The following is a 17,133-nucleotide window of genomic DNA, read 5'->3' on the forward strand; positions in this document are numbered from 1 at the left end:
TAATCAAGTTAAAGTGAAGTCATCAGGTGGGTTCTAATCCAATGACTTGGCGTCCTTATTTGGAGACAAATACATACACAAGGAGAACGTCATGAGAACATGAAGACAGCCATCTATGAACCAAGAACAAACGCCTGGAATGGATCCTTCCCTCACAGCCCTCAGAAGGAACCAATCCTGCCAACAACTTAATTTTGAACTTCTAGACTCCAGAACTGTGAGACGATAAATGAAACCACCTAGTTTGTGGTACTTTGTTCCAGAAGCCCTCGAAAACTAATACCATTTTCAATAATTTACTTCTACTGCTTTAAATAATGTACATGAAAAATTAATATTGTCCCCTTTTTAGTCTATCAATAAAAGTAGCACATATAGAAAAATTTTTAATATTCCTTCTCTTTTAAATGATGTAAATCATACTTTGTTTTATATCTTCTAAAAGATTACTCAGCTACAATGGATATTACAGTCTCCTATTTCCACTTCTGTATTAATCCAATGATTAACTGGATTCTAGTTGTTGCCAGTGAACATAAGTTTAAAATCAGAATATGTAGTCAGTCTGGCAGCACAATTTCAGTTTACCGATTAAAGAGTTCTTCCATTAAAAAATAACCCTCACCCAAACTTTTCAGGTCAATTACAGAGCATTTTAAATACGCATTTCAAAATGAATTAAAAAGATTCAAACTTGCTGTTATTCCAGAAATAAACTCTGAGCACTAAAAAGTGCACGTTTAGAAAAAAGTATGATTATCTTTCTTTAAAAATCCAGTGCTGGCTTAGCTGAAATGTTACTTTGTTTCCTTGATTCCAGTATTAACATATTTGTTAGAGGCTAAAATTTATGAAAAAAAGTTTTGGAGTTCTCTTACCAATTCTTGGATCTGGATAAGGCACTTCATGTAAATTAGTATAAAATGCTTCTAGTTCAAATGGTTCTTTCTTGTGGAAAGTAATGACTTTTGAGAATGGGGCAGGATGGTTCTTACAGAATACTTCACATTCCCTAAAATGGAGTGGGAAAACAGTTAAAAACAAATAGAAAGTTGCCTATGAACCTAATTACAGAATCCATCTCATTTTTAATTCATGATAAGCAGCAATTTTAAAGACCTCTGTGCACAAATGTTAAGAAAAAGAATTACTGGTTTTGCTATAAATAAACATGCCTTTTGACAGGTTTAGGGCTCAAAGTTTTAGAACGTCTGACACAGTAACAGACAATTCTATCCTACTGAGAAAAATTATCTGAGAATAGGTATATTTTAAGGCCATATATAAGGATGTTTTTGCTCACATCTGAGGACCAAATTCTATCGATATTTTTGAAATTTGTGCAAAAATTTCAATTTCTTGGGGGTGCAGATGTATAGAACACAGAACAAAATCTTAAAAGCAACTTCAAAACCTAAATACAGGTTTATTTTATTATACAAACTATACTCCTGAAAAGCAGTCAAATATAATATTTGAAATACAGATTTTTATTTTGGTAGGAAAGTAAACAATTTATATCCTGGGCAGTTCATGGAAAAGGAAATGTTAATGTCAAAGCATGAAAAGACTTGCAGCTCACAACAGTCAGAAATGCAAATTTAATAATAAAGTACGATTTAAAAGTGATGCTTTTATTTGGATATTCAAAGAAAATGACTGGATAGATATATACCCAGCTGTTAACAATAGTTACCTCAATAAAATGGGCTAAGGGAGTTGGGGTATGGCAAATGCCAGTTTTTAAGTTTTTATATTTCTATACTGTGATTTTTATTTGAAAATGAGAATGTTTTACTTTCATGATAAAATACTAATTAAAAAATATGCCATAATGGTTTACAGATTATATATCATTTTTATATTCTCCTTGTTTCTAAGATAGTATTCTAAAGTGTTTGACAAGTTTAAGAAGTATAAATTCCTCTAATTTAGAATAGTAGGTTCAATTGATTATTTATGACAAGCTCTAACCAAGGCTTTAGAAGTAACTTACCCAGTCCCATCTTCAAAAGAGGTCTTCCATCTTAATGTGACTGAATAGGGAACAAGGTCTATTATGGAAAATTCACGCACTTTAAATGCTGGTGAGAGAATCGCACACTGAAAATAAGATGTATACCATATTTAAATCAACAAACACCAAACATATTCTAGGTTACCATGATTGAACTGCTTAATAAAGTTCTATAATAAAATTGTTATATTTAAAAAATTTCTGGGTTTTTGGTAATAACTAGTTAAAATTTTAAAGTGTCAGAGCACTCTTTCTGTGACTTTACAAAAACTGATGTAAAATATGTTTAAATCTCAAAAAAAGAATTTTAAATAGGAATAATTATAAGAATTCATAAAATAAATGCTTTTTCAGTATAATTACAGACATACTGTCCTATGATAGTTTAAAAACAAATGGGACAGACACAACCCTTATATTTCAGGAATAATTTCAATTTAATTTTAGCTTATTGATAACTGGTTGGACAAGATAATATTAAAAATTTCTTTGAGGCCTATCACCATATTTCTGGCAAAATATACATTCTAAAATTAAAAAAAGACTAATAATCATACCTGTAATGCACACCCTCTTGCAACAGCTTCATCAGCATTTAATGTGGTACTTATGTCTTTAAGAAAGAATTTAGTGATTTGTTCCTTCACAGCAGGAATTCGTGTTGCTCCACCTACAATTTCTATACTACTTATGTCTTCACATTGTAAGTCTGGAAAATGAAGGGTTTAATTGAGAAAAATAAGACAGTCTTTATAAAAATGTGAACAGTAGACCCCGGAAAGTACTTTTTTAAAAAAATGTATTTTTTTATTTGCTCAAAACAAGGTAAAATGGAAAGAAGATAAAAATAAATTTTGGAAAAAAGCAAAATTTAATAGATATTAATTATCTACGTATCAGGCACTGTACTTGGTCTAGATGATGAAGTGACCACAAGGACAGACAAGCACCTCATGGACTTCAGAGTCCTTCAGTTTTAACTTCTACCTCACAAATCGCCACAGAAGGTAATTTTAATTGATTACAAAAAACTTTAACAAAAAGCAGTCATGTCCTCATTTCCACTTTCAATCAATCTTTAAAATCTTACATATAGACACCTTCAAATATAACTAGCATTAGTTTTATGATGTAAACAATATGAATCAGAAGGAGTTCTCAGAAACTCTGATTTCTAGTGGCCCGGCTCTTATGAATAAACAATGAGTTATAATCTCCTTCTCTAAAACAAGAAATACAAGTCTTCAAAAAGCACATGAATTTTTTATTGCTTTTACCATTTTCTACCCCATTCAAGTAACACCATGGTACAGTTTTTTTTTTTTTTTTTTTTTTTGTGGTACGCGGGCCTCTCACTGCTGTGGCCTCCTCCGCCACAGAGCACAGGCTCCGGACGCGCAGGCCCAGCGGCCATGGCCCACGGGCCCAGCCGCTCCGCGGCACATGGGATCCTCCCAGACCGGGGCACGAACCCGCGTCCCCTGCATCGGCAGGCAGACTCCCAACCACTGCGCCACCAGGGAAGCCTCATGGTACAGTTTTGATGGTTAGTTCAGTAACTTCCACTTACTAGCTTGTTCCATTACTGCTTTTAATGGTGGGTCAACTCTGGCTAAGAGGGAAGCACATAATTGTTCAAACTGAGCCCTGTGGGAAAATGAAACAAAATTCATTATTTGGGGATATAAAAATTGAGCATATCTTCTAAAATAACAGAACAAAGAAAAATCAGACATGAACTAAACATAAAATAAGGAAACACTTTTCAAACCGAAAGCATGCATGGTACCTGTTCATTTTACTAGAAACATCAAGGTCATTCATGAAACACTCAATGTTCAGTGGAAGGTCTGATGCATTTGCACTCATTAGCTTCTTTAGTTTTTCACATTCCTGATATAAGCGCAACAAGGCCCGAGAGTTTTCTTTTACATTTATCTTATATTTTGTCTTGAACTCATCACAGAAGTAGTCTACTAAAACCTCATCAAAGTTCCTGCCACCCAAATATGGATCAAAGGTAGTAGCCAAGACCTGTTTAATTGAAAAACCAGAACTGAATTTTCAGAAATATTAGATGTTTTCAGCTCCCCCTCCAAAATACCTTTTAAAATTAAAATCAAAACCAAAGAGCTTGACAAAAATCACAGGGGTACCAAATTTGGAACCACTTATATTAATTATCACTTATATTTAGCCAACATATCTATCCACTCTGAATTATCTGCTTTAAGTTATAGATCTATATACCTACATGAAAGAATAATTCTAATTCTGAAATAACTGAGTTACAATGGACTAAAACTTCATTATCTCACAACCCATGGTTCTATAACAACACTGAACAGGTGGGCCAAAAACCAGTTTAAGAGAGCAAAGAAAGGGTCCTAAGTATGTAACCAAAAACAAAAGAGCAAAGAAGAGCCAATCCAAAGACTAAATCTAAAATATTGTAATTGGTCAACTTACAAATCAGGAATTAGTGCCCCCATCCCACATAAATATATAGAAGGAACAAAAAAGCACGTGAGGGAACAAAAAAGAAAACAAAAAAAGTGAGGAGACACAAAAATTTAATATAATAAGCTTGTTGAGCAATAGGCCCCAGTAAGCAGTCGAGTGGAAAAGGAATAGACGAGTCACAGCACTTCAACGATATAGTTCTTGAAAACATAGGACCAAGACATCTAGTCTCTCTCCCTGAGGTAGAGGGCAAAAATAACTACTTATAACAGTCACGACTAAAAAAGTAGAATCCCACTGTTGGTGTGGTTCATCAACTTTTTTTCACAAGGATGGGTGGTGGAATAGTGGTAAACATCACAGTAGGATGTGAGCACAGCCTGATTGGGATGTTATCCCAGATTAGCATGAAGAATCCATGGACAGACTTCTCATGAGGTCCAGTATTACCCAAAATTAGATGTAAAATTGTGTAGGTATGTGACTAGTACAAATGTGCATCTTTCTGAGAGAAGGGCCATAGCTTTTATCAAACTTCCAAAGGGGCCTGTGATCTTAAAAATTATAGCTCTATACTCTAAGGTATTCACTAAAAAGGAAGAAAGGAAAATGTTCTTTTTTAATTAAGTTAAAATTCAACACTGAATACCAAGGATTAAATCAATTTGCAAAACACTATTCTATATTCACTATGAGTCATTTCCCTTTAATTTTCTGATTACAAGGATGTTAATATAGTACTATAAACGGCAAGACGAAAGGCTCTAAAAGGTGCTGGATAACCCAAAGCATTTACTCTTCTGAGCTAATCTATACATGTGTGTAATGGGGGGAGAGAGAGAGTGTGTGTTAAGTCTGGTTAAGATAATCAATGTAGAAATGAATACAAAACCAAACAAAGGCTGTAAGAAGATAAGCATATAGAGGTAAATAATACCACGCTGTAGAAAATTTTGATTAGGACTCCAGGATAGAAAGGTTTCTAAAGACAATGGGAATCATTTTAGAAATGTTTCCTATGTACATTTATAAATATGTAATTTACGCTCCCCGATAGGTGACTGAAAACCTTTAAAATAGCTGACACATAATATCTACTATATGGCATTCCAAGCATCTTATAATCATTAACTCATTTTATCCTCAAAAATTCTATGAGGTACTTACTGATAATATCCTCAGGTGAGGAACCTGAGATTTGGGGAGGTTAAGTAACTTGCTCAAGGTCACAGTTTTTAAGTGGCAGAGCCAGGATTTAAACCCAAGCATTAATGTTCTCTATATAGTCTCATATGCTCTTAGACATTAAAATTAAATATAGCAAATCATTTATTTACTTACTTTAAGTTTTCCTTTGTTAAAAGCACAAACTGAGATCTGGTAGGCAGAATGTCCCATATCAATAAATATTACATTTCTTGGTTTCTCATCTAACGGAGGAAGATCCTGTTTATAAATTCCATATGCCAGTGCAACTATGTAAGAACAAAGAATTAGGTTAATTCCAGCCTAGCAATCACTTGGAAAACAATAGGTAAGTCACGTTGATACTACATTTTAACACGCAGTAGAGTAATACAAATTATTAGTTTCAAAGTAAATTCACTTTTCATAAATTGGCTAATGTTTTTTTCTCTACCCATCTATAACCCTACAATATTAATGACTCTTATAGCCAATGAAAGACATGTTTAAACTCTGCCATAATGTTGTGCTCCACAACGACAAGCTTAAATCAGTACATAATAGAGTTAAAAAATAAATGCTTTGTATAATTAGAAAAAAAACTATAATAATATTTTTCTGACAGTGATTTTCAAACTGCAAACTGCTCACCTGCAGTAGTTTCATTCATTAGCCTTAAACAATTTAAGCCTGCAACCTGGGCTGCAGCCATCACAGATCTTCTCTCAGCATCAGTGAAAAAGCTCGGAATCTGGTGTTGCAAAACAATAATTAAGTGTTATTAGTTCAATGTAATAGATTTTACTTAAACATTTCATCAATTGAAAAATGAACTTATGTACAGCTTAAGGCAAAGACTGGTGTTCTAATTAAATAAATGAGGAAAAAATACTAGTTTTTTTTTTAAGGTTGGCAATTTCTACATCATAAAGTTTTGACCTAAAGTATGAACACAAATTTAAAGCAATTAGTAAAATAAAATTAATATTGTAGGATTTCAAAAATATGTTAAATACTTCTCATGTTGGTCTATAAAAATACTTATTTGTTAATCTTTAATAATGAAACATTAAAAAACCAAGAGTCTATTAAAATGAGATTGGTTAAATATGTTATATCCACATAATGGAATCCTATATAGATGTTAGAATCAGATCGATCTGAACTGTCATGGAATAGTATCTTTATTACATTAAAAAAAAGGGGGCATGTAGAGCATGCTTTCACTTTTGTGTATGTATGTACTACTAGAAGAATATATTCCCAAATGTTTACAATGGTTGTATTTCAAAGGGAGGGGGAACTGTATTGCAGGGGACTTATGATGATCATGTGTTTCTTTATAAATCACAAAAAAACCATTAAATATATTTCTATTAAAAATAAGCTCTTAATTTTAAACTAATAATTAAGATTACATATACTTATTACTGTCAAACTAAGAAGCACTTTCATTTGGTCTACAGACAAATTTCTAAAAAGCTAATTAAGTATATCCATGTACAAAACTTGGGGCTCTTCCAATTTTAAGTAGTCTCCTCCAATCTTAGTGCTTTTTGAATTTAGAAATTTCATTTAATAGATAATAACACAAAAAGAATTTGAATTTTGGTAAGTTTGTATATCCTGATTTTGGTATTATCCTTCAGACAAAAATCTAAATTATAAGGTATGGTTCACTTAATTTTCACTAAGCACTTATGTACCAGTACTTTTCTAGCCATTAGGGATATGACAGTGTATAGAGCAGAAAATACTTCCCTTTGTACAGCTCACATGGGTCTACTGCACTGATTACAAAGTTAATAATGCCCAAGAACTTCACAATGCCATGTTCTGATACTAATTTCTGACATGAAAGTAAAATCAAGTATGGCTAAATAAATAGGGATGGATTTGAATTTAAGATACATTTTTAAAATGTGCACCATTCTGACATATACTTTCAAGTAGCAGTATAATGGAAGAGTTATGACCACAAGTTATTTAACTTCTCTGTGTCTCAGTTTTTTCATCTGTGAAATTAAGGTTAATAATATCCTACCTACAGAGTGGTTCTGAGGATTAAATGGGTTAATACACGTTAAATGCCTTTAATAGGCCCTGGACAATGATAAACTCTATCATTTACTATTACAAAATGACTGGAAAACAAAATACTAAGCTAATATTTTTCTCTCATTAAAAAATTCTATATACACCTGACAGGGACTTCCCTGGTGGCGCAGTGGTTAAGACTCCATGTTCCCAATGCAGGGGGCCCAGGTTTGATCCCTGGTCAAGGCTAGATCCCACATGCATGCCGGAACTAAGGAGCCCGCCTGTCGTAACTAAGACCCAGCACAACCAAATAAATAAATATTAAAAAAATAAATAAATACACCTGACAAATTTTAATTACTAAATTCACTGAAGAGTTCATAATACGATTCTATTTTTCTGATGACATGAGATTCCTGAACTTACGTAGTCAAGTTTAACAGTACTAAGAATATATTCACATTTAGGTGACAACATATAACTTAAAAACTAGTTATCAATATATAATGGAATCTCAAGAGATAAGACAGGGGGTAAAAGATTAAACGCTTTGTTAAGAATCTTTAAAAGACAGATCTTTTCTTTCTGAAAAGTACTGCATGATCTCACCCATATGTGGAATCTAAAAACGTCTAATTCATATGATAGTGTAGAATGGTGGTTAACAGGGGCAGGGAGTGGGGGAAATGGGGAGACAGTGGCCAAAGGTTACAAAATTTCAGTTATGTAGAATGAATAAGTTCTAGAAATCTAATGTACAGCATGGTGACTACACTTAACAATACACTATTATATACTGGAAATGTGCTAAGAAAGTAGATCTCAGGTATTCTCACCACACAAACACAAAAAAAGTAACCACAGGAGATGGATACATTAATATGCTTGACTGTAGTGATCATTTCACTATGTATATCAAAGCGTCATATTGTTCATCTTATATACAAACAATCTTTATCTTAAACGCTCAAGTGGATTTTGAGGGGTGATAAATGTGTTTATTATACTGATTGTGATGATGATGGTATCACGGGTGTATGCGTATGTCAAAACTTCTGGAAGTATACACATTAAATACATCTAATTTATCATTTTAAAAAAAGGATCTTTTATTTCTGATACAGAATATACAGAATCTCAAATTCCCAACTGGGCACTTTCAACCTTTGACATAAATGTTAATAAGGTCCGTTCCTAGAGGTGGGATGTTAAGTGCTACCTGGAAAGATTCTTAGGGATAAGTGGCAGGTACAGCGGTCACCAACTAATCACATACATTAGTTTTTATTTTAAGATTCACTGATTATCACAGTTAACTTTATGGGAAACTCAATCCTGAACTTTATCAAATAAAATAATTTTTTAACATAAAAGTAAAAATGGATTTAGGTTATTTACTGGATAAGGGCAGAAGGAATAAAGAAAAGGGAAGAAAAATATTTCAATACAACATTAATACACTGGAAAATATGATTCAAGAGTGTTCATTACTGAGGTAAAACTTACTGAAATCACACAGTCAGCCACTGGTTTCTTCAAAGCATTTTCTGAAGTCTCTTTAAGCTTAGCCAACAGCATTCCAGTAACTTGCTCGATTGCAAAAGGTCTCTCTTCTTCTAGGTATCGCACCTAAAGCCAAAAGTGGAGATATTTATCAAGAGTCATTTATTCATCTAGTATTTTATGAGTACCTACCTTATACATGACCGATACACAACAGTGAAAAAGGCTAAGTCCTTGCTCAATGAAGTTATATACCAAAAGGATTGCTCTAGTATCATTATGTCTCATCTCTGAAGTTCCAGTGCCTTACACATAGTATTACAACCAAATAAATTATCTATTAGAGTGTCTTTACATGCTCCAGATCCCCATCTCCCAGAAAAGCAAGTTTTATCATTCACTACTCTTATAAACAAATAAGGGGAAAAAGATCAAATAATCTTTCTTTTGGAAGTTAGAACTTTTCTTGGGTTTAAAATGAAAACTTTAGTAATAGTTTTGTGAAAAGGAAATGAGAACACAGCCAAAAGAAAAAATTCCTCATTTAAAAAAAAAGAAATTTAATATATATTACTGTATATAGATGTATACATGGAATTTTAAAATTATTTTTTAAAATAACCACTTCATCTCATACACAGGTTTAAGACTAGGTTGAATTTAAGCACCTAAAATGAAACTTTACAGTGCTTCTTGACCAAGGAATACACTGCTTTATTCAAGTAATCAAACCCTTTCATAATGACAACCACAATATTTATAAGCAATACAAAGTTACCTTAGAACCCATACAATAACTACATTTAATTTACAGAAGAAAAGGCCATGTCTTTTACCTTTGTACTCCAATGGAGTGAATACTAAACTTTGGAAGAGCTTTAAAGAACTTCTCAAGCACCACAGTGCATGTTTGTATATAAGTGTATAAGTATGTATAAATAAGTATACAAAATTTACTTTGAAACAGACTTCAAATTGATAGCCATTTGTTTCCAAATCAATTTACAAGTAAGTTCAAAACCAAGCATTACATGAAATTACTGTCTTTAAACATGGGAAGAAATCAAGCACGCTGAAACAAGGGAAAATGAATCAAGTACCCATGTGTCTTAGTCTGATTATAGGAGGCACAACAATATAGTATTTTTTAAAATAATATAGGGCTTCCCTGGTGGTGCAGTGGTTGAGAGTCTGCCTGCCGATGCAGGGGACGCAGGTTCGTGCCCCGGTCTGGGATGATCCCACATGCCACGGAGTGGCTGGGCCCGTGAGCCATGGCCACTGAGCCAGTGCGTCCAGAGCCTGTGCTCCGCAACAGGAGAGGCCACAACAGTGAGAGGCCCGCGTTCCGCAAAAAATAAATAAATAAAATAATAATAATAATATAAAAGTTAGATGAAATAAACATCAAAGTTTATTCAAACAAATGTCAGAAAAAATAAGTGGATAAAATGCTTGAGAAGTTGAATGCTAAAGATCTTCAGTCTTCAAAAGATGAAGAAACTTAGTTTGACACAGGACTGATTAAAGTTTTCAAAGCCTCTTCAACTAGCTTACATGCACTCACTATGACTGTATAAAAATTGTATCACTTAAAAATTAGGTTTTGGCCTAGTGGTCCGGTAGTTAGGACTTGGCGCTTTCACTGCTGTGGGCCTTGGTTCAATCCCTGATCGGGGAACTAAGATCCTGCAAGCTGCACGGCCTGGCCAAAAAAAAAAAAAAAAAAGATATACAAGGTGTTAAAAAACTTTACTTCAGACTACTCTGGTGGCATAGTGGTTAAGAATCTGCCTGCCAATGCAGGGGACACGGGTTCGAGCCCTGGTCCGGGAAGATCCCACATGCTGCGGAGCAACTAAGCCCGTGTGCCACAACTACTGAGGCTGTGTGCCACAACTACTGAAGCCCGCATGCCTCGAGCCCGTGCTCTGCAACAAGAGAAGACTTTACTTCTAATGCACTCTTTCATAAGACATGGCCACCAAAACTAGAGGGCAAAAAAAGATAGAGAAGGTTATGGAGTAGATGGTAAAAGTTCTCATCACAAGGGAAAAAAATTGTGCAGTGATGGATGTTAACTAGACTTACTGTAATCATTTTAAATGTATACATATATTGAATCATTATGTTGTATACCTGAATTAATACAATGTTATATGTCAAAAAAAATTAGGTTTTGGCTTTCTGTAAAAATTATTTTGTTTCTATCAAACTACTCACAAAGCATAACTTTTAATTTTCTTTTGAAAGAATAAAAGCAAAAGAATTTAAGTAGTTTAGAATAAAACTGCTCCACAAAGTCATTAACCAGAAGTTATCATATCTAAAGGACATGTGAATATTATTCTTTATCTCATTTACTGCTCTCATGACCCATCCAGCTTCCTAGTCAGCAACTCCTGATCCACAAATTTCACCATTTTTCAACTTGTCCTTAATCTCTCATGGTGTCTTTTTTGAACTACTGTAAGTTTCATGTCTCCTTACTATAACTCATCATCCATCCTGTAGTCAGAACCCTCTTCTAAACATGGAAATATATATCAAGTTTAAAATCAGCTATTAAAATTTTTAACTTTGAGATATAATTCATATCATATAAAGTTTATCCTTCTGAAGTACATAATTCAGTGGTTTTTAGTCTATTCAAAGCTCTACACTGATTACCATTAACTGTAGTACATTTTCATCACCCTAAAAAGAGTGACCCATTAGCAGTAGTAGTAGTAGATTCACCCATTCCCCCTTACCCTTAACTCCGAGAAACCACACATCTGTTTTCCATGTCTATTGATTTGCCTGATTCTGGATAGCCATAAAAATGGAATCATACAATATGTGGCCTTTTATATCTGCCTTATTTCCAGTTAGCATGTTTTCAAGGTTCATCCATGTTGTAGCACATATCAGTACTTCACTCCTTTTTATGGCCAAATAATATATTCCATTGAATAGCTATACCACATTTTGTTTATCCACTCATCAGCTGATGGATGCTTGGGTTGTTTCCACTTTCTGGCCCTTATAAATAATGCTATTATGAACATTAGTGTACAAATTTTTGTGTGCACATATGGTTCAATTCTCTTGTGTATATACCTAAGAGTAGAATTGCTGAGCCATGTAATAACTCTGTGGTTTGGGGTATTCTGTTAGTTTTTGTTAACCAATCTATAACTTTCTGTCTCAGGATGTAGAAGTAAAAATCCAGAATCCATCTCTTACTTGGAAGAAGAGTTTGCTTTAATACTTCTATAATATGTTATAAGATTCTTCTAAATTAGAGAAAGCTCATTATAGAAATTAACATACTTTTGGGGTCTATTTTTCTAAATCACATATATTTCTGCCTTTATTTCTTAAAAGTGGTTCACCTCTAAAAGTTCTCCAAATAATAATCTTTTTTTCTTGACAATAAAAGTATTTGGATTAAAAAGATTATTATTCTAAATCAGATTTTTTTTTTGCATTCACTAAAGCATATTACAAAAACTCTCTGTATTTTTGGTATATAGGTACTGCATCCAGAGGAAAGGAGTTAAATTAAAAATTTTTTAAGTATTTAAAAACAGGCAATATTATCATATTTGGTTTCTTTAATTTGAACATATGTTTGCATTCTGGGAATATACACTTACCTTAACTCCTGCACTTCCATTAGACATCTTCTGCAGCTCATAGGGAAGCCTGATCCTTTCAGTTTGCACAACAGGATCATCAAATGATCGCCCATGAAGCTTTTTGAAACCATGAACTGTATTTCTTACATTCGTGACTATCTGTTGGCAGTAAACACTTCTATTTATCAATTACTTAATTAATGCAAAATAAACACTATGCTAATACTTGAGAATCACCGAGTCTCCTTATCCTATATATCCAAGTTCAGAATCACACACTATCATTCATTCTTCTGGTTTCTAATTGATAGAAAAATTACACTATTGCCCCTCCAACTCTGCTCCTACCTTAGGAATGTTAGATTCAAAAAAGAACAAAAACTTTAAAACTTTTCAAATAATACAATGAAAATCTATCTACAACTCATTTCTGGCTTTCTTCAACACTTTTGGGCTAATAAATTAGTATCTTTGATTTCTTTCTTTCCACTTTCATTTGTGTTTTTATTTAAACTATGTTTTTTATTGCCATGTTTTTCTTTTACTCTCAATATCTTATTCTTTGTGTTACTATGTTGCTTCCACTGCTGAAAACTGCTCCTAGGCTAGTAAATTAAAACTCCTTCCATGTAACATGATGCTAAGTTAAAGTGTCTTAATTTGTAAATAGCTTGTATTTTGGCAAAGTAATTTTTTTCTTTAACTAGAACATGTAGTTCAAACTATAGAATATTATTGAGATCCAGTTGTTGCCCTCTTAGTGATCTTTAAAGCCAAGTAGATCTTGATCTTCAATTATGAGATGAAAACTACTGGGATGTTGAATTACCATGTTGATCTCTTTAAGCTTTTTTGGAGAAGTAACTCATAGTTTGCTTTCTTCAGAGAGTCTGAGGTCTACGATACACTTAGAACATCAGCCAGGGGACTTCCCTGGTGGTCCAGTGGTTAAAGAATCCGCCTTCCAATGCAGGGGACACCAGTTCGATCCCTGGTCAGGAAACTAAGATCCCACATACCGCGGGGCAACTAAGCCTACACACCACAACTGTTGAACTTGCGCGCCTCAATGAGAGAGCCCATGTGCCGCAAACTACAGAGCCCAGACGCTCTGGAGCCAGAGAGCCCATGCGCCACAACTAGAGAGAGAAAGCCGGCATGCCACAACTAGAGAGAAGCCCGCAAGCTGCAAGTAGAGAGAAGCCCGAGCACTGCAACGAAAAGATCCCACATGCCTCATCGAAGATCCTGTGTGCCGCAACTAAGACCCAACGCAGCCCAAAAAAATGAGAATTTAAAAAAAAAAAAGAAGAAGAGGAAGATCAGCCAGAATACGAGATGTAAACTTTAGTGAAGGGGTCCTTTTGGCACAAACAACATTTGTTTATATGTAATATGAAAATGGAAAAGAAAGAAAAAAACACATTCATACACAGGCTAACTGTAAGACAATCTTGATAAAAAAAAATCTTAAGCAAAAATTCGTGGATAAATGAGTCAATTGAATAATTGAGTACAAAAAGTCATGAGGAAAAATGCCCCATTAAACAGACTTATTTTGTAATAAAGAAGACTCAGGTATATATTAAAATGTAAGAAATAATTGTTAAGGGTTTTGGTTCATGGTAATAAAGTCCAAGGAAAATGAACCTATAGCATGGAATGTTAAAAGTGAATGTTTTATGCAAACGGATTTCAGAAGCCTAGAAATATAAATACTTAAACAGATTCCATGTAAAGTAGTAGTAAAATAGTAGCCACAGAGGATTACTCTGGATATTAGTTTCTCCATTTTTCCACCTTCTTTTGCAAAGACATCATTCACTTGTTGTAGAAGTATATATTCTAGATAGGAGGATATCCCTCATAGAAAGTGACCATACAAGGAAAAACTGACGCCATTTGGTAGCATACTCTGACTTCACAACTAAGATTTTTTTAAAAATAAAATTCAAGAAATATTGTACAACCCAAAGCAAAACATATCTAATAAGATACAAAGATATTAGGACCAGTCATCTTCTTTATTCTCTTTTTTCACTCTCAAGTACATAAAATGGGAGCTTAGTTACCAATATGAAGTTAACTCTGCCTGTAAGTCAAAACATCTACAGGAACAATTTACCTGGCTCTTAGCTGCATTTCCAATGGCTCGCGTTCTTGATCCCAAAGATATACAGGCTCTAAACAGGAAAAAAACAAAAAGTTTGTTCTCAAGGTATTTTTATACTAATGTGCTATTACTCTGCTTCTCTTTATACAAAAATGAATTAAAGGAATGAATATAATTATGTATTACTCAAAACACAGGTTATTGAAATCAGAATTTTACATATTTTTTAACTTTCTTAAGTAATAGAATAGTGGTCAGAATAAACGTTAGAATTTTTCTTAATGTGCTAATACTTGGCAACACTGTATTGGTCCCAAAATTGTTTTTCAAATTCTACTGGTCTATGACTTACTAAACAAAACTAACTATTTAGTAAGGCCAGGCTCCTTGGATCTAAATCCCGGGTCTGCCGATTAACAGCTGAGTAACCTTGTAGAAATTACCTAACCATTATTTGCCTCAGCTTCCCATCAAGAAGATAGTGTTGATAATAATACCTACTCACAGAGTTGTGTGAAGATTAAGTGAGTGAATATAGGTAAATGCCTTGAACTATATGATTGTTGCTTTTATTACTGCAAATGTAATTCTGTTTATAAAAACAAGTGTAGAGTAACATTTTTATCAAAAAAACTTACAAAAAAAATTTCATGTTGTGATTCGAGAAAATGTTTTCATGGTTTCAGTTGTAATTACAGGTAATTATTCATTCAATCAAAAAATATTTACAGGCATTGTGTGTATACTAGCTACAATCACTGTGCTTGGAGAATTTAGTCTATCAAAAAAATCAACATATAAAATAAAATTATGAATGATACTAGCAAAAAAAGAGAATAATCACTTCTAGATAATAAGGCTTAGGAAAAGCAGGTGGAAGATGTGATTTCTGAATTAAGACTTGAAAGAAAAGAAAGCATTTTAATATGTATCTGTTTTGTGGAAAAGGACATTCCCAGTATATGTCTATTCTCAATATGACAGCCTGAGTGATCCTCTTAAAAGACAAACTCCTCTGCTACTTCAATCTAGGTACACAGGTCTCCTTGCTTCTGGAATAGGGCAAGCACATTTCTGCAACAGGGGCTTTGTACACGCTGTTCTCTCTTTCTGGAACACATGCCATGAGCTCTCACTTCTTTCATGTCTCTGGCTCAAATGTCAGCTTATCCGAGATACCTCCTCTATCTTATATAAATAACATTCTTGCTCCTCCCCAATACATACATCTCCTGTTTCCCCAATTTTATTCTCTCCATAATGTATCACCATCTGATACAATTTATTTTTTTACTGACTATCTCCACACTAGGATGTGAACGCCATGTAGGCAGATAATGTATGTCCCATTGCCTTGATCTGCACTATCCAATATGGTAGCCACTAGCCACATGTAGCTAGTAAAATTTAAATTGACTAAAATTAAAAATTCAGTTCCTCAGCACTAGTCACATTTCAAGGGTTCAAGAGCCAAGTGCTTAACAGCTACATATGGCTACTGGATATGCAGAGAACAGAAAATACATAGAACATACACTGTAGAATAGAAAGTTCTGGATAGCACTGGTCTAGATATCTGGCACATAACCAAGGTACTTACCGAAAGAAAGGGAAGATGGCTCCTAAGGTTAATGCTCACTTGGAGGCTAGGAAGAATACACCTTTGCTAGTTTCATAGGACATTTTGGTAGATACATCAGAGGGCCAGATTATACAGTGTCTCAAATGATATATTATAAATTTGAAATATATTTCAGTAGGTTATGAGAGTTCATTAAAGGTTTTTGAATAATAGAATGAACACTCCATGCTTACATATAATACAAAGTGAAAAAAAAAAAAAAGATCCCAAAACAGTGCTTTTCAAGGGCTGAACAAGATATTGTTATACTGGGGACACAGGATTTTTCAGGGAAGGGCAAGCAGTTAAGTTCATTCAGTCAATTTAACAGATGAATGCTGAGTAACTACTACATGTCTGGCACTCTGTTGGGTACTAAAGCTATAATAATAAGGGGAAAAAAGTCAGACATCGTTTTGGCTCCCTTGGAACTTATATTGCTATAGAGTCACAAATGAAAGTAAACTAGGTGGTACAAAAACGGGTACACATGGTGCAATGAGAGTAGACAACAACACGAATTGACCTAAAAGAGGATCAGGAATGGCTTATCGGAGAAAGTGATGAG

The 17,133-nt window shown here is 33.8% G+C and overlaps 1 protein-coding gene across 3 annotated transcripts in view; it reads right to left on the minus strand.

The window, feature by feature from the left end:
• Nucleotides 1–17,133, minus strand: part of HSPA4L (heat shock protein family A (Hsp70) member 4 like) — a gene marked incomplete at both ends in the record, with an annotated part of 49,325 nt that overhangs the window by 23,500 nt on the left and 8,692 nt on the right. For 2 of the 3 annotated variants that reach the window (XM_079705137.1, XM_079705139.1), the window contains 10 exons: nucleotides 879–1,012; nucleotides 1,997–2,103; nucleotides 2,575–2,726; nucleotides 3,588–3,664; nucleotides 3,807–4,051; nucleotides 5,822–5,955; nucleotides 6,317–6,416; nucleotides 9,212–9,334; nucleotides 12,850–12,990; nucleotides 14,957–15,014. In XM_079705137.1, the coding sequence (XP_079561263.1) occupies nucleotides 879–1,012; nucleotides 1,997–2,103; nucleotides 2,575–2,726; nucleotides 3,588–3,664; nucleotides 3,807–4,051; nucleotides 5,822–5,955; nucleotides 6,317–6,416; nucleotides 9,212–9,334; nucleotides 12,850–12,990; nucleotides 14,957–15,014 (1,271 nt within the window). The remainder of the gene's footprint in view (nucleotides 1–878; nucleotides 1,013–1,996; nucleotides 2,104–2,574; nucleotides 2,727–3,587; nucleotides 3,665–3,806; nucleotides 4,052–5,821; nucleotides 5,956–6,316; nucleotides 6,417–9,211; nucleotides 9,335–12,849; nucleotides 12,991–14,956; nucleotides 15,015–17,133) is intronic. The other variant, XM_079705138.1, reaches the window with a different exon arrangement.

Source organism: Hyperoodon ampullatus (assembly GCF_949752795.1).
Source record: "Hyperoodon ampullatus genome assembly, chromosome: 1".
Taxonomy (NCBI): Eukaryota; Metazoa; Chordata; class Mammalia; order Artiodactyla; family Ziphiidae; genus Hyperoodon; species Hyperoodon ampullatus.